General features: G+C 48.1%; 1 protein-coding gene across 3 annotated transcripts in view; it reads left to right on the forward strand.

Moving 5' to 3' along the window:
- The first annotated feature begins 998 nt into the window (after window positions 1-998).
- LOC119455454 (FYVE and coiled-coil domain-containing protein 1-like) overlaps window positions 999-22,369 on the forward strand; it is a 43,246-nt gene continuing 21,875 nt past the window's right edge. For 2 of the 3 annotated variants that reach the window (XM_037716856.2, XM_037716857.2), the window contains exons 1-2: window positions 999-1,285; window positions 19,250-19,331. In XM_037716856.2, the coding sequence (XP_037572784.1) occupies window positions 19,286-19,331 (46 nt within the window). In that variant the 5' untranslated portion in view covers window positions 999-1,285; window positions 19,250-19,285. The remainder of the gene's footprint in view (window positions 1,286-19,249; window positions 19,332-22,369) is intronic. The other variant, XM_037716858.2, reaches the window with a different exon arrangement.

Below are 22,369 nucleotides of genomic sequence, written 5' to 3' on the forward strand. Positions count from 1 at the left end.
CGGACGCATGGACAAGCGGAACCACTGGAATTAGCAGCGATTATGCCTGCTTACAGAGTCTTATTATCTTCTCTATTAAACAAAAATCGCTTTGAAATTTAGTCCAATTGAGGCCGAGAAAAAGCGTAATAAACGAAGCCGCAAGAACGTTTGAAGCACCAAGCGCGAAGATCAGACAGATCCGTGTACTACTCATCATTCCCATGGTGGCTGAACGATCAAGTTCCCTCTATGATCTAGACCTGCCTTATGACGTCATGACCTTTCAACATCTTCAAAACCTGAAAACACTTTCCGCGGGGAAAAAAATATAGCTACATAATACATTAGTTTCTTGACGTGGGTCAATACTGCATTGCGATTACCGATGAGTCATTGCGCATGCTGCCGCATAACGTAGAAAACAAGATATTTAACTTAGCGCCGGTGCCTTTCTGGTGGTCTTCTCATTTGCAGAAGAAAGAAAGAAAAGAAACGCAGGCACTGGTGATTTTCGCCCTTATACCTTCGCGCGCTTGAGCAAAGTAGTTGGAACGAGTGAGTAATCTGCGGTTGCGTTGACGATGCGGGATCGGAAGCAGGAGCATTGTTGCTACGTCTCTTCGCAATGACAATAATACCAGCAGCCAGGAGGGGAAGGGCAGGGACCGGCAGGAAGGGGCAAGAACTGCGCCTCGGGACGAAAGACAGCTGCGTCTGACGTCACGAGGGCAAAAAAGAACCAAATAATAAAGCTGAACGAACACCGAGACCCTTTGGGGGTTGGGAGAGGGGGATGAGAGCGTGAGGGTAATTTAAGGGGGGAGGGGGGGGGAAGCGACGAACAAATAACAAGAATGAGGCGGCAGCAGCAAAAGCGACGGAAAGGCCCGGCCGCCTTGACGATAGAGAAAGGCTGCTGTCGGGAGGGAGAGATCTATTCCTGGATAGATTTCGTGTGGGTTCTTGGCCCGGGCTGCCGCCGCCGTCTCTCTCCCGGCCGAACTGCGCATGACGCAAGCGCGCCGCTGGCCCGTGTGACTGGCCCGCGCCTTGCGGCGCACCGCGGCTCACAAGAGAAGCACCGTCCACCCCGGAGCGCGCCACACTTTGCAGTTTGCTCGTGACCGGTGCGGTACTACTCAATCAGCGTCCACCACGGGAAGAAAGGAATCTCGTGTGCCACTGATCTAAACCCCGTCCGGAAGGAACGCGGGCCGACCCGCCCTGCGACACCAGTCTCGCGTAGCTCGCCGTGAATCCGTGTGCTGCTCGCTGGCTGCGGATACGCTCGCATCTTCAGACGGTAAGCAACCTCGTGCAACGTGCGCGGCGACCATCTTTAGTTTGATGCTCTGGGCCTCGCCTATACACCCGGGGGCGTCAGGGAAGCAGGAAACGGCGACTCTCACGATTCACATCGTAAGGTTGTAACAGTACAGCGCATGAAGACACGTACGCCGTTCTTTCGTGTTTTGTGTCTGTGTCCCAGCATGCGCTACTGTGACACCTTCGTTCGTCATACTAATGAGGTAACGTTGCACTCGCTACTCGTAGAGCGAGAGCTTGAGCCGCAAGTCAGCTATGGTATTACGGTTCTGCTTACTCAGTCCACTGCGCAGTTAGCACCATCGAGGACACCCTTCTTTGTTATCCACATGGCAGTGTGTAGTCGTCTCAATAACGGGTGTTCGTTGCTGCAAAATGTATTGAGCTCAGACTCATGGCCGCTTCGTCCCGAGCGACTACGCCCGGAATTACGTATATTTTTGTTTTTAATGCGACACGTGTGCACTAGACTTTTGGGAAGATTTTCAAGCTTAATGTTAAAATAATGTATGCATTGATATTTTCTTTGTAGCATTCCGAGTTCTTGCAACCATTAGGCCTAACATGCGGCGAGGCGCTCGAAAATTGCGCTCCTATGAACACTGATAACAACCGCGCGTTTTTAGCACTATGGTTGAAGTGTTTTAAAAAATTACGCCTACACTCAGCTGAATGATCTTCCCTGGAATCAATGAATGAACAAGCTTACCGAAGTGCGTACAAATCCCGCAATACTATATAGTGCTAAGGACGGTTATCGAAAAGAGTTAATAGTAGGCCTATTGTGTTAAAATTTACATGTTCAAGTAGTTTGCTTTTGTTTACATTCATGATTTCCTATACAAATAGTTAGCTACAAAGGTCACTTCAGACAGGAGCTTGCTGTTCGCAGTGCGTCGATTCTATTGTTTAGCTTTTATATCTCGTCGCTAATGCAGTTTTAAACGTTTGATAACAGCTGATAACTCGATTGTACTATCGAAGTGCACTGCTAATCGCAAAGGAGCTTCGGTCTTTGTTTTCAGCAGCTTAAATTGGCAACGTCCAGTGGTTAATAGTATCGGTCGCAATGCAACAATCAGCACACGCCACCTTTGCGTGCCTGATTATTAGACCTTAAGGTTTAATCGCACACTTGATGGGGTCGCACAGCGACGGTTCAGGCTGTTTCGACAGATGCTGAAACAGGCAGGCAAGAGAACCAATTTGTGATACTAATCAGCCGTTTGAGAAACGCAGCGCGACGAAGACGAGGATAACCGAGAAGGAATGTAATTAATAGGCAACCTGCGCTGAAGCTTTCCACGATTGACCGCAGCGTCGCAACACAGCCTAGCGAGCGGAGAAAGCAAAATTGGAGGGACGCGATTCAGATTCGGGCTGATACTTTCGATCGCTTATCACTAGGTAAGTGCCCTACACGCGCATATGTTATCGCTAACTGAGCTGAGATGATAATGCATGGTCGCGCTTCAACACGGCAGAATGAACGAATAACCCGACGGGTGGCCAGCGTGGCCTTCAAGCTCGGGAAAGCTTGGCGTGTAGCCGTGAATCGAATGAGGACGCACGTGGGTGCGTCGCTTCGTTTAAGAAATATTTTTTTTTTCATCGCAACCCTAGCGGCTGGTGTGGCGACACTGGTGGGATAAATGAAAGTTACAATGCCATTTTGCCAGCACTGGTTCCCCATATGAATGCGGATGTTTCACTCTGCTTAGCTGATAGTTTGGTATGGGCACCGGTCCTCTCGAACGTAAACGTGCTTTACATTTCGTGAACGCGTGCTCTAAATTCAGTTTTTTGCCGTAGCACAGATAACGCGTCAGCAGACGTTATTCGTTCTGGGCGGACAAACGCGCGATTCCTCCCTACTATGTCGGTACGCTCTATAAAGCAATGCCTGTGGCTTGCACGAACGTTTCGGTGAAAGGAGGACGCTCCCATAGTACATGCACTCAACAATAGCGCGCATCATTTTCCGCGCGACCATTCTCTTTAATCGCCGCGGATTCGTGCCTTATCGTGGCAGTCACGCGCGCGCGATCTTCAGAAAAGTGAGCCTGATAAGCGTGAGCCTTTGTCATCGCCACCTCCCCCTTCCCAAACACACACCTCCGACGCCTGCCTGTCTGTCCGTTCGCGTGAACGGTTGGGCCGCCATAGACATCTACGCTTAGCTGTGCTCGAATATCCTGCGCGCATCAGCGACTTGGCCGTGTGGCGTGATGATGACCCCCTCGGGATAAGCTTTTGTTCTGCGGTCGGGTCGCATTCGTTTGCACGCAGGGCACGGTCCTCTAAAACCAGTATCGCGTCCCGAGTTAAACTAATTGACGTAAGACGCGAGGCACTCGTTGAGTAGGTGGACGATAATACCGACGCCGCTTGAGGCCTTTCTCATTGTTCATTTTCAGTAACGAAACTCCTCACTGTAAGTGTTCCTGGAATATATGCAGTCACGAATACGAAGTTCTTTTCTTTCGGCAACTATCTCTACATCACGAACGCGGACACAAACGACCTTCGCTGTGGCGCCATTAGTGCCTAATATCGCCGCAAGGAGGTTGGATTGCCACTTGTTTCTGCAGCATTGCTATGGTTTGAGATCCGTACCCGCCCGCTGCAAAGGGAAGGGCGCCTTGTTATCGTGTGCCCGATTCTCAAAGCAAGCCACGTGCACGTAATTTCCGAGCTACTTCAATGGGAGGAAAGTTCGTTTTCCGCCATCTCGCTTACCTTAATTACGCCAGTCCGGCACTTCACGGCTGTGCGGTTGATGAGTGGTAGACCTGCGAAATGAGCACTGCATGACCTATAAAACTAAGTTCGATCGTTCTACAAGCAGACGTAAAACTGAACTGCTGATAGCGGATGTCATTAACACCTAGATGTCTTTTTTTTTTTTTTTTTTTTTTTTTGTGGCACGGAGGTTAAGTGATCACTTGTCTCGCTAGATGCTGCGTGGGGTAGATGGAGCAAAAGAAATGCTAAGGAACCGGAGTACAGATAATTCACACTTCTTCTAGAACTGCGTTCGTACTTGGCGTACCTGCACATGACCTAATGACACTGATAAGGTGAAGTGATGAAAGCTGGCTCCTGACGGTTGTTGAAACGGTAGTATATGTAACTACGACCGTTATCTTCGATGCTTTGTCACTATCCGCCAGGAAAACGGAACAACACAGAAGTTATAGAAGGTGTACATCCGAGTAATTACTAGACGCTAGAAGAGCGACACAGCGCAAAGAGAGAGACAGGGCGGCATTGTCTTTCGTCCTTCTTGCCACTTCTTTTCGCGCTGTTTCCGTGTACCAATTAGCCCAAGAGCATACTCTCCTAATTACTGGACTTTTGGTTTCCCTTCGCCCGTGAATGCTTGGTAAACGCGCACCCCAAGTAAAGGGCTCACGTCTCGCTGTCGAAAAAGTTGAATGCAGTTCAAGCCCACGGGCCGAGTGCGCTACTACGGCCCTACTGCTTGCTTGACGATTTCAAAAATACCCGTTGTGTCTGTAACTGAGACCTGGGCACTCGCGGGTATGAGTCTTTGTCCTGGAAAACTTGGAGCAGCTCGTTCGCAGTATTGCGCGTTGGGACGATGCCAGCGGCAATCCGCTAGTCGGTGTCTACCGAGACCTGTTGCATTTTCGAACGCTGACGTTTCTCGCTCGTCTCGCCTCGAGTCCAAGCGAGTTCTCCCGCTCAGTCGTCGGCCAGGACACTCGTGAAACCTTCATCGTCATTGCAGCATTCTAGTAGATTGTCAAAGCTTGGAATAGAAACGTTCGAGATCGAAGAAAGGAGTGGCAGACGATCAATTAGGCGGCACGTCGTACTTCCGGTTCTGCTGCGCACAACCTACTTCGTGGAAGGCACTTGGTTTTCTAGCGACGTACCGCGTGCTTGTGCGACAGTGTCCGATTACGAAAAGTAAGGGGATTCGAGCCGTATACAAATCCTTGTACTTTCGCCCAACGCGTGAAACACTGGCAGTGAAAGCAATTAGTTTTTATATGATCAGCCTTAACCACACTCTACCATCCACTAGACTGTGGCACACCACGGGATTGACACGTCTCCGGGAGCGGATTACTTTAGTAGTCCACACGAAACCGACCCAACGGAGACGCCAAACCCCGGGAGGGTAAGCAAGGAAACTTTGGCTTTAATAAACAAATTATGCACTTGAAGATGAGCACTTTTGATGGGGGATATTTCTATATAGAGGAAATTTGCCGGCGCAAGTTGGAATACGCTAGCGCAAGACAGGGGTAATTGGAGATCGCAGGGAGGCCTTCGTCCTGCTGTGGGCATAAAATATAGGCTGCTGCTGCTGCTGCTGATGATGATGATGATGATGACGACGACTTCGCTACCGCGGTACGTGATTTCTTAGGTACCGCGATAGGGATACTTCGCGCTTGTCCCGTGTCGTCTTCCGCCTTTCTTTGTGTCCGGGCGTCTCATTTCACAGTAGCGCATTGCAATCACTCAACAGATATTCGGGTAATGTTTTTTTGTTTCATTGCGACGTTCCGTATGCGCATATGCAGGGGCATGTAACAAGATGGCTATACATGTATAAGCTTATTCTTCACCATCGCGATCGTGTCGTCGTTTACTTGGTAAAGAATACATTCAATCCTGGAAAACATCTCACCCTCGCCACGTATCCTGGCCAATCGAATCGGACGGTTTTTACGTCATAAACGCCATTACAAGCGACCACGAGAAGTGGTTGAAGTGGTAAAAAAATATACGCGGCTAAACATTGTGCAGGTAACCATCGGCGATGACTGTTCAAGCGAGGGAAAGCTTGTACTGTTTTGAACCATGCTGTGCTTGCCTCTGTGTTCCTCTGTTTTTTAAGGCGAAAGCCTTGGATCTGTTTCAAGGTCGCGTTGCGAGGTACAGAAAGTCACGGCACCCAAGGAAGGCCAGAAGTGAACCAAAGCATGTCCAGCCGTCTATAAGAGACGATTAATGATTAGCAAAGTTAATGATTGATTAGGGATTGGATTAGGGTGGATTAAGGTATATATTAAAGAGTATCAGGATGCATTAGGGTGGGTAAAGGAGTATTAGGGTGGATTAATGAGGATTAGGGTGGATTACAGTAGGGTTTACAAGACTTTCGCCTTCGCGTCTCTTGGGCGATAGCTAAAGACACCTGGGATTTTTCTTGCTAGAAGCGGGGTCGTCGTTACGTGCGACGTACTGTTCCACGAGCGTACCTCGCGCCTGGTGATCTACCGTTCGGGCACAGACGCCATGCGTGGCACGAAAGAATAGCGGCCTTACCATTCCTATACCCTCCTTAGAGTTAGCGTTCTTGAGACGCTTGCCGAGTACGTCGCGTAGCAACGCCTATAAGTGGGAGCGCGTCAGTTTTCACCCATCTTCACGCTTGGAAGCTAGCGCTTTAAGGACGCCAAGTGACATTTATGCTGCCTCGTGGATCGGTCACATTCACACAGTAGTGCACTATGACCATGCTATACTTTCGCTATCGGCCCAATTCGGCGGCAGAAAGGATGCGCCGTGTTGTGTACCGCTGTGTACGAGTACTATAGTACTACATCCTCCTCAAACCTGAAGGCAGCTCACGCACGTACTTGCTTTTCAAGAATCTTCTGATTACTGACTCCTATGTTACGAACGTGAAGAAAAAAAGTTTGTATCATGTTAGACGCTGAGACAGCATCGTTATGCAACTAGAAAAGTACCTGTCTCCTCATGTTCTATTTCGTAAAAAAAAAAAAAAAATTTTATAAGTCTAAATACAGAGAGATGCAAGTGCAACATTGCTGGCAGGTTGGCATGTTGAAGCTACTGGAATTTCATAAACTCGCTGTGCTCAAAATGCACTTTACTGGTGATTTTCTCGTCTGTGACGATGCAACAATCTACAGATCAAATTCATGTCAATTTCCACACAAATTCGGGCGGCAATAATGTGCTTAAAGCGCTTCAATATATCTGACTTCTATACGTCCGGAATGAATATTTAAATCGCTTACGAGTAACAAAAATTATTAAAGGCCGCCTAATCGGGTATCAATTCATCGAGGAGAAAACACGACTAAAGCGATGCACACGTTTACAATGTTCACGCACATCCGCGCTTGGTTGCGAGGTGCTGCCGTGCGACAGCCGCACAAAACGACGACGGGTCAATTATACATGCATGCATATATGCGCGTTGGATCTGCGCACTATTTTTCCCTGAAATATTTCACTGCTCAAACAAATGAAACAGACAGGCCTTCAGCTACAAATTTTCAGTACACTTGTTCTCAAAATGGCGCGAGACATTGTTTCTATTAAACTGTACATTTCCAGCATGCCTCCTAAGGTCATTCATTCTAGTTAATTCTACCTATTCCGTGAATTAATCATCGGCGATTATTGCATGATTAGCCGCCACGTGTTCTTATGACCCACTTTAACGTGCAAAACTGGAACATTCACGTTCATTCTGGTGTTTCAACTATGTGGCACGCATTTGTGACGTTTAATTCTTTCATGCTGCTTCCTATCCGCACGTTTGTCAAAGTTCGCTCTGGGTGGTTACTGGTAAGAGGAAGTTTTAACTCATGCCGGTGCCATTTTCGAAGTGGCTGCCCAGATGTTCATTTACAGTAGACTATAGCACAATCTAGTTTAGCCTAGCCTGCCTTCCACTCCCCTCCCGTCTCTCGCATTCTGATTGACGTCCGGCAGGCGAAACTTCTTTTTTTTTTTTTTTTCGGTGACGAAAACCAGTGTCACATTGACCAGCGCGATGAACCGTTTTTCGGACAAGGTTTTTTTTGACAACTTTAGTGCTGCGTTATACGTTAAGTACAGTGCGCAAGCGCATCCTATACCGCTCACTACCGCCCACTATCATGAATGCGTAACATGGCAATGGCTAGAACGGCAGCTTCGATCCGAATTCGGCCTTGCTACTTGTTATCCGCCCTGACAGCAACAAATAAATGGCAAAATCAGACATCGCTTAGTTCCATGTCACGCAGAGTACAAAATATTCGGGATGTTTTGCCGTTATTATTGAGATCACTTGCTTGCTTTAACGCTTCCAGGCCTATAAGAGAGAGCATCGAACCCGCAAAGTGTTTGGAGTTCCACTTAGCAGATGGGCACCACACAGCAACAGCGTTCGCGATGCGGAACGCACTAGAAGGCAAATCCTTGACTGCATCATCAATTTGATTCTACACTCTAATGGTGTACTCAATGACGGTAGGCTAAAACGTTGATCTCTCAGCATGGCAACAGTGGCTCCGCGATGAAGCGATGCATGCGCAGAAAGCTTGGCCATTCACGTTGACCATTCACGTTGACCATTCACGTTGACCATTCACGTTGACCATTCACGTTGACCATTCACGTTGACCATTCACGTTGACCATTCACGTTGACCATTCACGTTGACCATTCACGTTGACCATTCACGTTGACCATTCACGTTGACCATTCACGTTAAATCCCGGCCACGGCGACCGCATTTCGATGAAAGTGAAATGCAAGAACGCCCGTGTACCATGCATTGGGTGCACGTTAAAGAACCCCAGGGGGTCAAAATTAATCCGGAGTCCCCTCACTACGGCGTGCCTCATTAACCCAACCAGCCAGCCTTTTAACGCCTTGGCATACTACTACAGAACGCGTCCAGAACCAGCCGATGACGTCACGGCGGTCGGGTACAGGTGCTAGCTTTTCGGCCATAAGGCAACTAATTACCTTATACGGGCCCATGTGGCAATTTACAAATTCTAGCCGTGGAGTTCGCAAGGCGGATCCACCTGAAACGAATTCTCAGGATGACACTAGTTTCGAGATATTAATTTCCGGGCTTTGCGGAGAAAAACATTGCCGTTCCAGCTATTTCTGTGCTTCAATACATAAAACGACGTTTCGTTAAGAAAGTATGACTGGAACGCCAATGCAATGCTCTGCAAAGTTCGGGAAATAGTACATGTATCTCGAAACGGGTGCGTTTCGGTACGCCAAGGTTGTTTCGTATACTACGAAATCACGACCTCGCGAAACCATCTATAGACGATAAATGAATGCCAAGATATCGCTGCCCATTTCTATGTGGGCGCGCGATGATAGCAATATTAGGCCTCTTGGGTATTGTTCGATTATTATGCGCCGACCGTGTTATCGGTGAATCGAGGGAATGGAAACTTTTTTTTTTTTTTTCGTGCAGTGTCCCTCATTTGGGACATCTCTGCATGCCGTGTTTCGTTTCAGCGTTTTCCGGAGTCCCGTGCTAGCTTTATCGAAGTAGGGCACTTTTATGCGGACAGTGTTCGCGTGTGATAAATTCCTCATAAATCGGGCAAAGGGCGAAAAGCGTGTCTTATGGTAACGTCGCACATTTTACACTCGAAATCGCTTCGCGCGTGGCTGCTTCTTGCTGAAGGCTACGCCGTCATTTGTTTATTCTTTTTTAACATGCCTATAGTAGGATGTTGGCACCAGGAAATGTTGCCGGCTACTGTACCAACATGCTATCTTTTTTTCACCCTGTAGTGTCCAACGTGTCATATATGCACGCTCCTCTGAGTTGGATGCCGCGACGTGTTAATTTAAGCATGGGAAGCTTAGCATACAGCCCATAGTTCCGCTTTTGATATGCTTCAGTGAAGTTTCAGCTGTGAATAATTCAAGAAACCAATTTACAATAGGTTCTCGGTAAGCAAAAATCGCTTAAACGGAGTTGCCGCTTAAACGGAATAGCCTTATTATTTGTTGGCTTTCCGTTAAGGCGGTGCAAAAAAAAAAAAAAATCTGTAAATGGAACCGCTTTTTCTTTTTTTTTTCTTTTTTTTTACAACTCCGGGTAAACGCGGCTAACAATATTACCTAGCACAAAAATGATCCGCTAATCTCAGCGGCAACCACTGTTAGGCCCTTTGCTGCCTTTCGCCTTCTTTTGTGTGCGCGTGTGCGTGCTAGTTACTAGTTCTCCACGTTTTCGCAAAGGCGGGTTTTTTTTTTTTTTCCTTTTGGCGGGGCCGTGGTTAGTGTAATTCTACTGTATTCGTGGCTGGCTGTAGCTTATTTGTGTTGGCAATGGCAGTTGAGCTGCGAGTTTGCTTAGCATTTCCTATAGCAGCACACAAATGCAACGCCCGCACAAAGCGCTCACGGAAATAAAAGTTGTCGATGACTTCTACAGTGGTTAACACTACAATTCTTGGAATACCTCTGATGGATCAAATCTGCCTCGCCATTATCAGGAATGCGGTTGCGTCCCGCTTTTTTCCAATGTTAAAATCCTTGGTAGGGGCAAGGGCAAGACGGAGCGTGAAATTCTCGAAGCTTACCATATCAAATTGCAAGGGGATAATTGCATCAGTTCTACCTCTCTCTCACTGATGCAGAAGGAACTTAGTTTCCTATCGCACTGGCGTTAGCTACGTGTCGTTTTGCAATAACCTTTGTTTGTGTGTGGGTGTCGGCTTTTGAGCTGCGCATGCTCGCCGGGTTTTCCTGAGAGACGGGGTTTTTCAATAAAGCACAGTTGTTAGTCCAGTCGTCATGTGTGCCCCGTCTCTTCTCTGTCCTTCGTCTTTTGACTGGTTTTTACCATTCAGTATGCTTCACCGAAACAGCTATTTGTGTACTAAATTACTTTTTTATTTGCCTTGCGCTGTTAGCTCGGTTTAGCGGCTGCGTGCAAGAGACTTTATAACAAGCTTTGTTGTCAGATATGCTGCACTTATTATCGTCCGTTGGCGATAATGCCCCCTTCAATATAGCATATCGGGCATCCTCGAGCTGCAATGTCTCTGTAGATGGAACTCGATCTTGATGAACGGAACTAATTTTCATGGTTCCTGAAAGACTCCACTGTATTAATCAATTCCTAATTTGGTTGTAACTCAACTAACTTATTTCTATGTACTTTCGATGGACAGAAACGAAGTTGCACGATAAGCTCCAACTTTCCTTGATGCTTAACTGTGTTTTGGCATTTCAAGGTCAACAGCGCACGTCTTCCTTTAGTCAGCAGTTGTCTCCATTCATGGATACGCTCTGTCGAGCATACTCGGGGCATTGGGAATGCCGACGCGCGTAACAGTTTGCTGCGTAGGTGAGAATCTGTGTCGGTTCAGAAAGCGTGCCCGAGCCGAGACAAGCCAGTGGCGTGGCTTTCTCCGCTCCAACGTTGGCAACCCCACGAGACACTTTCAGAAGTCGCAGCGACACAGTCGCAGCTCGCTGGTCCGCGAGCGTCCTCGCCACTGGCCCCAACTCTTGGTCGATCCCGTTTTCGCCTTCTCAAAATAGTTTCTTCCGCCGCTGCGTGCTCGAGTGTCCGCCAGCTCGGTCGTTAGTCTCGGCTCGTCTTGGAGTTCTTGGCTCGCCTTGTCTCTAGACTCGGCTCGTCTTGTAGTTCGCGATGTCTTGTAGACATCGTGCTCCACGAAGACTGTCCCCCCTTTAGTTGCGTCGTCTACGGTTGATTGCTATCGGTCGTACAGAAGAATGACCCGTTTTGTGTCCTCGCTGGCCGTTGTTGACGTTGTTGTTGTTGCTGCCCCTGGTGGGAGTCAATGTGACGCGTAAACGCGGGCTCCATGCCAGCGAATGAGCCGTGCAGGCTGTGTATAAGCTGTGCTCTTTGCTGTCCATAAAGGTGGCTCATTCGTATGCTCCTAATGAGGTTCCACGTAATTGTTATCTTTGTACAGTTTAAAGAACGCCGTTACTGTGCTATTTAGGCCAGAACCCCCATAGAATCTCATCGCTTTTTTTTTTTTTTTTTTGTACAAATGTACTCTCTCCAGCGTGAACAGAAATAAACGTGAACAATTTGTTGCAATTTCCGTTGACGTGGAACTAGAAGCATTGCAGGGTAATTACATCTGCATACATGTGTCGTGTCGCAGGCCTTATTTTATTAAATGATTGCATTTAAACGCGTTGATTGCGCGCGATTGGCCGCCGTGTTCTAATGCACGCGGCGACAAATAGTACAAGGTAAGAAATGACAAATAATTCGAGGTATAATTACTCCAGTAATAATGTTCAAAAATATTTTGCGCATTTTTTTTGAATATTTCTATATTTCTGAACAAGGGATGGGTTCCCTCGAACACAAGTAGAAAGTGAAACAAACTGTGATATTTCTGTGCTTGTCTTGTTCCTCACAACCCTCAGCTGATATTTATTTTATTTTTTGGTTTACCGGGGGAGTTGCATTAGGATTGTCGTATATGAAAGAAACCAAAGTGCTCAATGAAATTGGAAAACGGCGTTGTGTTACGCCATGTACGCTTTGTACTTAAATTGTTCAAGCCGTTTCGCGCTGCAGTATTCATTCTTTCGAAACAAGATAAAGGTGTTCCATGGGCGGTGATAGAAACTTGCTCACCTGTTGCTGCGCCGCTCACCATTCGCTCACTTAAATGCAAGATTAAAAAGAAAGTTCAGCTTTGTTGAGTAAATTACCATTCTACAATACCAAGAGGGCAACTTTTACCGTGTGAGGAGTAAGCAAAGTGTTGGTTAAGGGCTAGTTGGAAACTTCATGGTAATAGCTTAGAAGTACTTGTGGTTGATCGAGCTTGTATCCTATACTGTATCGAATGGCGCGATAAACAAGAGCAACAAACATGCACAAGCGCAGACTATTAACAACTGGGGTTTAATACCCCAAACACGAATATATAGCATATCACAACATGTAAAAAAAAAAAGATTGGCGAAAAGGTTATTTATCTCCAACTTATGCAGCGTCACAGATGGCCTCGCTACGCCGGACTGATGCTTTCTTTATTCGCAAGTCCGGTGATATGTGCGTTGAGGCCGTCTGCGATGCTGCATGTGTTCGAGATCGATTACTTAGCCGCTAATCTGAAAGTATGTTTGTGTGGGTTCGTGATATGCAATATATTCGTGCTTCTGATACCAAGCCGCGCTTTTATAGTATTTATTTCTCTGTTCCTTGCTTATCGTGCTGTTCTTCGACAGTAGCAGATTAAGCTCTTTGCTACCATGCAGTGTCCACATTTGCGGTAAATTTTTTTAACACCAAGTATACTCCTGAGCAAATAGTTCCGAGGCATTAAAATCGCACGCATTTCTCAGCCTGGACCATGGTTTACCCAGCTTCCAAAGGAGGGTGTCATATGTCGGCTGAGGCGGCCGTCTCAAAAAAAAAAAAATGACGGTAAGCAGAGCCGGTATTTTGTAGCGATGCCTTTCCGATGCTAATGCCTTTTCGTGCTTGCTCAGTGGTCAGAGCGACGGTCCTCTCCGGTTATCAACGGGATAAGCCGGCCGTGAGCGGTGGATAAGACTAGTATAGAATAAAGCATAACGCATCGCTACGAAATACCGGCCCAGGTCACGAGATGTTTTCGCAACTTGTGTATGCCCTTGCGGACACGGCTTCATGGCTTTAACAGGCTTTTTATTTCCCCAATTATTTTTTCTTTGAATTCTTGAACTAGTGTGAAACAACCTTCAGAACACTTGCTCAATTTCTAGCATGCATTTCATTTTCGGCAGTGAAGAGGTTAACACCGCAAGTACAAAAACGAAGACAAAGAAAGCGATCCTCCTAACGCTTCCTCTGTCCTCGCCTTTTACTTGCGCTGTTGGTGAGCCTAACCTAAACTTGGTGAGCCAGAAAAAGATGCAGGACCGAAAGACGGGTGCATGCGACGTTGCCTTAAAGTTCCAGCACTACTATAGCTCGACGTGGCTTTGGGGATCCTAATATCATTTACTAGGCCTTAGGTAATTTTCCAACTGCAATTCGTGGACAACTCTGTATTCTAAAAGAGCCAGTGGCTTAACTTGGTAAGTTCCACGACATCTTACAAAATTACAACCGCCTAAGTACGAAAAAATTCGTAGTTGCATTTACATACAGGCGCTGAGGTCTCTGCGCCAAACTAAAAAAAAAATGCATAAAAGGAAGATTACTTGTTCTTGGGCAAGTTTGTTGAAACTTAATTGTAGCACAAAAAAAAAAAACATAAGTGTGCAGTAGCGTCTCTAGTGACCGCACTTTTCTGTCTTTTATTTGGGTTACCATGATCGTCACGAACAATTGAAGTTTGGCCTCCCGTTTCTCTTAGAAATAAACAACCTATGAGCGCGAAATTAACGAGATTCGACACCCTTGTCACTATTATCAACTGACTTATTGTTACCACTTAGTGCCTTTCTAACGTGCTCGAAACGGCCCCCGTTGAACGATTCCGCAGCGTCCTCGCCCTTTTGTTGCTCCCGCCCTGACCACGCCATCATTTCTCGCTTCGCCGCGCGTACTCTCGACATTGGAAAGAAGCCCAGAGTGTTGTGTCGCCGCTATCGGGCTGGTAGACAATTGTGAACCGCTTTTCTCTTTTTTGCCTGCCCCCACTTCTTTTGATTATGTTGCGCAGCAAAACTTTCACTTCGATTCCTCTAGCCCGCCTGTGTTGGTCGGGCAACCCGTTGACTGTCCCCTCCAATGGGCGCGAACCGCGAACTCTTGTAATCGCTTTGTAGCTTTACTCCAGTGAGTGTTTGCGCAAACATCCTGCCATGCGAGCGCCGCGCTTTTGTTTTCCTTTCTTTCTTTCTTCTCTCTTCTTCTTCTTTCTTTCTTTCTTTTTACTCCAGAATTTTCCGCTCCTAAGAATGTGTAGAGTTGAAGCAAACACACTCCTTCCGATAGCGCGCGTAACTTGGTAACTACGCCAGTTGCACTTCAGTTTCCAATGGAGCAGTCGTTTTGAACTCCCGAGTCGCTGTGTGCGTCATGCGATAGTGCGAGCTTCTGCAACTCTACGAACATGTTAATTTGTATATAAACTTATGTTGTAATTATGTAAATCTATAGTTGTAAGTTTATAAAAGACGCATATTTTGACATTGTAAGTGTAACCGGGCCTGTTTATTTTACTTCGTGCGAGTTTTGACGTTTTGAGTATTATTCGTTAGGCCTAAAGTTGGCATTGGTTGAAGCTGGAGTGACCGTATATTTATGCCATACGGCGTCCGGCGTCTCGTTACAGCATGTATGACATTGCACCTGAAGTTGGCACACATTGCCCATGCATGTAAATGTTTATAACGGCGATTATACGTACAGAATAACCTAACGCCGAACCCTGTGCGGCTGTGTGCATGTAATTACGTACGATATATAATTGCAGGGTGTTGAATATGAAAGTAATGGCGCTTTCTTTCTCTTTCTTTCTTTTGCATGGTAGCATTGCGACTTCACGATCTTAAAGACAATTTCATCGCCGGTAATAGTTCATATCGGTTAAGGCACGAAATAAACGGTAATTCTAAAGGGGCATATGGAAAAATGAAAAGGCAGCCTGAACAAAGACCCGACGAGTAGAGCGGAGATTACCGCGCCGAGCGTTGCGTGCACAACCTGTTTCTTCCCTGATTATATTCGTTTTCGAATGTGCACGAATAATTATCGGTGTTTAAAAGCATCTAATATTCATAACTAGACTGTCTGTTAAGCGAATCAGGAGATGGAATGACAATTAAGTGTCGTCACTCAGGTGCTACTCGACATAAATGTTAGCGTTCAAAAAACAACGCTCATCGTGCCCAGAAAAGCATCTGGTTGAGCAGTCGGGCCTCGCCACCCTGGCTGCTCTACGTGGCTTAAAAGTGCCGGTGTGCCGGCTGAGAAACTCTCGAGGAAGTCACTCCACCAGCGAACTACGGATGACTCTTACCCAGTCGCTCTTTTGCATACATGTGAACAGTTCTCTCCTTCATTCTTATAATCTCTGCTCTTGTCTCTCACTACCCTCGCCTCACCCGTCAGGCTTATTTTTGAAGCTTATTGTCAGGGCAAATGTCGCTTGCACGAAACGGTTCGCGCGAGGCACACGTCGAGACCTTGGGTCAAGAACAAACCTGGCGAAAACGATGCACGCGCTCGAGCTGATCGCGAAAAACACTCGAGCACGCGCTTTGTGGTTACCATATCCTGGGTTTTCTTTCTTTAGTTTGCCAGGGCCATTTATAGCATCAATTTTATCAAAGCAGGCCGTACCTCTGTCCACACCCTCGGCGCGATTATATCGGTATACCGTTGCGATGAAACCACGTGGCATTGTTTCCTGCCAAAACCTAGGGGACGCCACGTCTCGTTAAAGAGGCTCATCGCAACGCTTTACCAAAGACAACGCACGAGTGGCAGGGGGTCGAGGAGTATTGCGCGTGCTGGGTGGTGGCAAAATTACAGCCGTGGTATATTGCCGGGAGGCAGAGCCTTCCAACCGGCTAAACGAGTCGGTTGCCAAGACATAGGATTACAGCGTTGTCGAACGCCTGGTATAGCGATCGGCGGGACGGCTGAAACTGCGCGGAAATGCGCCTTGCTGTACGATAATGTAACGCAGCATACCACTTGCTCTGTTTTGTCGGATATAAAGATTTACCGTAATAAGGCCAGCTTGAGGTATTGATGCACAGTAAACCTTTCCATCTGGCAAAATGCAACAGGTTCAAAGCGGCGAATAAGCCCACATCCAGGTCTCGTTTTTTTCTTTCTTTCGTACGGCAATAGTGCGACGCTAAAGCTAGTTCTCGCCGTGCTGCGCATTACCGTACGAAAACGTGCATGAGCATACGGTGCGCCCTTCCAGATGGCAAATCGGACCAGGTGCTTACATCCTTGCAATTTTAGAGCGATAGCTCTAAGGACCCCGTTACGCAAAAAGCACGGCGTCGCTGGCGTTGACTGTGCGTTGACCGAGAGCAAGAATTATCTACCAATCACAGCGCAGCGCGTTTCTACCAATCAGAGTGGTGCAGCCGCGTGCGCCGTTCAGTTCCTTGCAGCACCACCAGATAGCACTCGCCTCCGCGCATCCGTGGCAGCGGCGGCACCGGCCATGTGACGGAAACAAAACAAAGAACCAGAAAGCTCGCCTTCGTGCATAGTGTTGACCGCAAGCGTTTTCTGGCAAAGATTACGGTTGCATAAGCTGCAGTTCCAAGTTTTTAATATCGCGCGGGCATCGACCGCACGGCATGTCTGCGGCCTTGTAGCGATGAGGGGTGGCGGGATCGGCGACACCGTATGTGCGGACGCGCAAGGCGAGTTCCAGTTCTTGTGCCATCTGCTGGCGCTGTTTGCTTCAGTAGTGCCCCTCGCCACTACAAGGCCACTGACATGCCGTGCGGTCTACGCTCGAATTATTAAAAAAAATGTCGCAGTTTCACCCGAAATGCGAAGCATCAATTGCGATAGCAAATTAGTTTCGCCCGCGTTCGCACCGAACGCTCGCGGCGTTGGTGATTGTTGCCGGTGCCTCTAGGGGAGGCCCGGAGGTTTTCGAGGAGGTCAGAACGAGACACTCATCGAGCAAGTCGGAAGTCGCCTCGCAATGTTTTTATATAATTACGCATTTGGTGCCGCAGCTAAACGTCGCCTCCCCTTCCTCCCTCCCTCCCGTCCCACCACGGCCTTTCGCGCGACGGAAGAAGTAGCGTCTCTCTCTCTCTCTCTCTCTCTCTCTCTCTATATATATATATATATATATATATATATATGGTGATTGTAAAGGAAGAAAGAGACGCTTAATTCTGCGACCCTTCGGGAGCACGGCGCAGAACGCGCGTTTGCTCTCCGCCGTGCGTTTGCTCCCCGTGAAAGCGCGCGTCCCTCGCGCGCTTTCACTCGCACATACAGCATAGGGCGCGCGGCGACGATTTCATCTCCGTTGACGTCATAGGGAACCCACGGCGACGACGACGGCAGAAATCCGCTTTGAGTGTCCCTATAATTGCTATCGCAATAAAATGCAAGGAAGTACAAGGCTGAAACAAGTTTGGCACTGCCGCGTTTCTGAATCATTGCGTGCAGTGGTACGGTAATCTTCTGCCTTGTAACTGCTCCGTTTTGCGTTACGGAAAGGCTTACCGTACGGCTGTTTTTTTTTTTAACGAAGCTTTATAGACTCAAGTGTCGGTGGTGGTGGTGTCACGCTGAAAAGTGGGCCGATCCTGGCGATAGCGCAGAAAGGGTCCAAGCTCAATGACACATACCCCTGTGGGCTCGGGGACCTGTAACGCGCCCTTGAACTACCCTTGTCACCCGTGGGACCCAAAGAGACAAAATCGCTAGCCCTTGTCGAGCAAACTTGTCGTCCGATTCTAGCGTAAGGGCTTCCGAAGTCCAGGCGAAACGTCAGCGAAGAGCCGCGGACCCCCGAGTTGCGGGAGCGCGATTTTAAGTCCAAATGTCATCAAATGTCAGTTTAGGGCAAACGAAGCGGAACGCCATGCAGTGAGAGTGTCGTCTTGCCACAAGCTTCGCTCGCCCCCATTTTCTCGACAGTGGAAGGGCTCTGAATTTTTTTTTTTTTTTTTTTTTCATGCGGTAAGACAGCATGACTATTTGCTGTCTTCTATCACTGGACCGAGATCGGCAAGGAACAGTGTCACCACTCCGTGCATTGGACTGAGCCCGCGGTGCCATGCATCTGTGCGACCGAAACGCGACCATCGCATCACCCTCGCCTCCGGGATGGTGAATCACACCGAACCCATCTCGTGGTTCGTTCAGGCAGATGCCGCGAGGGGCGTGCCCGCCCCTCCTCTCGTCGGATAAATATATAGTATCGACCTCGGTGCTCCACATTTATCAGCCCGCGCGCCCCAATCGCGCCCGCTGTATAGTCAGGAATGTTATCGATGCCCTCTCGGCGATAAGTTCCGGATCGCGCCGGCTGCAGTGTTTCGCAGCGGCCTGTTTTGTTAGTATTTTCGTTGCCCGCTCCATTGTCTTAGGCGAGCCCGCTCGCTGCTCAGTCAGTCGACGCGAAGCCGAGCTTGGCGTTTGTTGTCGAGTGCTTCTTCTCTTGACTGCGAGACGCGCGAGAAGACGCATTGCGAGAGCCGGCGTTCCTGATCCATGCTGTATTGCCCCGTCTTCCAGGACGAAGCCAATGATTGCTGCGCTACGCTTTCTTCTATGGCATCTGGAGTACACGTAGACCAGGCCTTGGCCCAGATCAAGCGTAAGTCGTTCTTACCAGGAAAGCCCGTGCGCTTTCCTGTCTTTTTGCATGTATGTGTCGATCGCATATGCCCTGCGATCATGTGCCAAAAGTTCACATTGCTTCTCGCGGAAGGAAATCGGCTGCGCGGAGTTGAACCGAAATCAATCCCTCTTCGCCCAGCAGCGAAGATTCCGGGTGCTAACAGCACTAAATTAACCAGTACGAGATATCGTCCAGATAGCGTGCCCTGCAACCATAAAAGAGCATGCTTAGAATCCATTGCAAGCTCGTATTTACGTATACCTAGTCGTTTAGCATATTTATATAAACGCAGCTGTCAATACAGTGTGAATTTTGCCTAAAGGGCACACTAATCTTTCAAGGAACCGTGCTCGGGAGCACTCATTTACGGCGCGAAGAGTTCACATCATGTTTTTTTTTTTTTTTTTTTTTACGTAAGTCAGGAGTTCCTGAACACACTAAGCACTAATATGCGTGCCTGCATTCAGCTCAAACCTATCACTGGTACACTAAGTTAGCATCGCACGGGGCCGCCGTGTGGTGTGCCTTTGACGGAACCGTGTTGTTCGATAGTGTCCGAGTGCAGACCATAGCTTAAAGTTTGGCACATCTTTATTTCGCCCGGTCAGAGTTTCTTTGCGCTAATTTGTGCCGATTCTGTTTAGACAGTGTAGAAAAATTCACACGCCGCAGTCTGTGTTAAGTGTAAGCACTCGAGTCTGTGTAGCGCGTAAAAGGATATGCAACGGCAATGTCGCAAGCATATTCGCGGTTTTCAGTTTATTGAAAGTATTCTTGCATTGAGTGCTTATTTTTTGCTTGTTGACATCGCGTCTACGTCATTTACTAAGACACTGTCAGTTTAGCAGATATCAAGAAAAATTGCAGTGCTTCAATGCATTGAGGCTTAATGTTTGTCTATAGTTAATTCCACCTCTACGCGTACAGTATTAAGCACAAAATAATGCTTCGCTGCTTTCCTTCCTGGTTCCATCTTTCTCGCTTTGTTTCTGCCAGCTAAAGATGGCCAGCGATCACCGAGTAAAGCATGCTCAAAAGCTAGCTGGGGGACTCCGCACTCAGCTACCGCGGAACAATTGTCCCGCTTATCGGGCATGCATGCATGTGACGCGCATAGCTGCGTTGTCAGGAAGCGATTTCCCCGAATTTCGCCGGGGGTGTATAAACCACTCGTCTTGTCCAAGCTCTGCAGGTTAACCTTCGCGAAAGCATTTCGATAAGCGCAATCTTGCTTACATGTGTGTATAGTACAGGTCGATGCTCTGAATGAGCTTAATATCGTGCACGATGCATTGTCACCGTATGAGCGTTTCATCGTAGGAATGGCTGCCGTCCACTAATGCCTCTCTGAATGAAGCCCAGTGGCTACGAGCTCCCTTCTGTAGATAATCTTGTTACATACATTCGCCTTCTGCATCACAGCAGAAGCGCCTGAATGAAAAATACAAAACCTTAAACTTTAGAAGTTACGCTACCTATAGTGTTGTTGAAGCAAATTTGTGAACAGCTAACACTTTTACAAATTCGTTCCTTATATCTCGTGCACATTAGGACTGAAAGTGTAGTTGACGGATATTTTTTATATATTTTCGATGGCCGCTGAAATGTGCGCGGTAAGCACTAATCGTCAAACTATAGCTTTTCGATCAGTGAGCCTCAGAGCACGAGGTCTGAAAAGGCACCCTCAGGAGTTTACAAACTATATGGGGCGACGCATATTGAGGGCGGATATCTGGAAGCTGGTGGCGTTGCTTCTCATGACTCAAGTATAAAACGGGCACGTAGTGAACACCGACTTGCTTCCTCTCTCCAAATATGATTGACCTAACTATTTTAATGTAGAAGTTGATTATGTCGTAAGCCTCGCTTAACTGTTCCCGCAGTTCCCGCGTAATCTGGTACTCTTGGCGACCATCGTCATCGATACTTCTCCTTGATGGTCTTTATAAACTATTCGTTTAACCACGCGATATTGTGTAACTAGGTGTTGTGAGAAGGCGCTTGGTTCTTCGCGAGGCCCTCTAATCAACTCATTGCAGTCGACGCTGGTCATCTCCTCAATCCACGTACATACTTCGTCCAGGCCGCCGGCTCTCCCAGTTGCCCTTGAGCGGGGCCGGGTGCAATCAGTTGCGTGACGCGAGCGCATAGTCAGCGCAGCCGCTGCGATAAGCGTCAAACCTTCGAGCGCGCCATCCCCGGAAGCTGGTTGGGGCAGCGTGCGCGCCTTTCGCCGAGGTAAAACACTGCTGACGCACCGATAAGCGGGGTCGGTGCCGTGTGCAACGTCCCCGCGGGATTTCGGGAGCACGCGACCACAGATTGAGGGGGAAAAAAGCAGGGGGGCCTCCTTTGCGACCTTATCGGCGCGCTGTCTCCAGCTGGTCTGTCGCGCGCGCGTGTGGGTGCCCGCGACCATTATCTCAACGCGAACTGCGTCAGCAGCGCGCGACTGCATGGGTCGCAGCATTCCGCGACGCGGTGGTCTTTTTTCCCGCATACCTAAAGAGAAACTGCGACGCATACAGTCGACCACAAAATTTTACGGACCGTGGAAGCTGAGAAAAAGCTGTGTGTATCTCCGTAGCCTCGCAATGTAACCTGGTGTTCTCATTTCAAACCTCGCGATACTACATGCGAACAACATTGTGATATGCTCGGTTTTACAGGCTACAGCTGTTACAGGCTGCTCGAAAAAATTCACCGTTGCTGAGATCCCGTTGTCCGTAAACGTTTGTGATCGACTGCACGTAGGGCCTGTCCTCAGTGCTGATCTGCCACTAAGCAGCCGCTTAAGAAAGTTTGCGGGACGCCCCAAGTCACACGATCTGCTCCCTCGAGCGTGCAGGTGGGGTTGAAGCAAGTGCGCTTGCTCGTGCGAACTGTCTGCCGCGGTCGATCGGTGACAACGGCGTTCTGTTGTCGAGTGCTATGTCACGGGTTCGATTTCCGACCGCAACGGCTGCATTTTTATGGGGGCGGAGGGTCCGAATAAATCCGGAGCCCTCCAATCC

Source organism: Dermacentor silvarum, chromosome 6 (genome assembly GCF_013339745.2).
Source record: "Dermacentor silvarum isolate Dsil-2018 chromosome 6, BIME_Dsil_1.4, whole genome shotgun sequence".
Lineage (NCBI taxonomy): Eukaryota > Metazoa > Arthropoda > Arachnida > Ixodida > Ixodidae > Dermacentor > Dermacentor silvarum.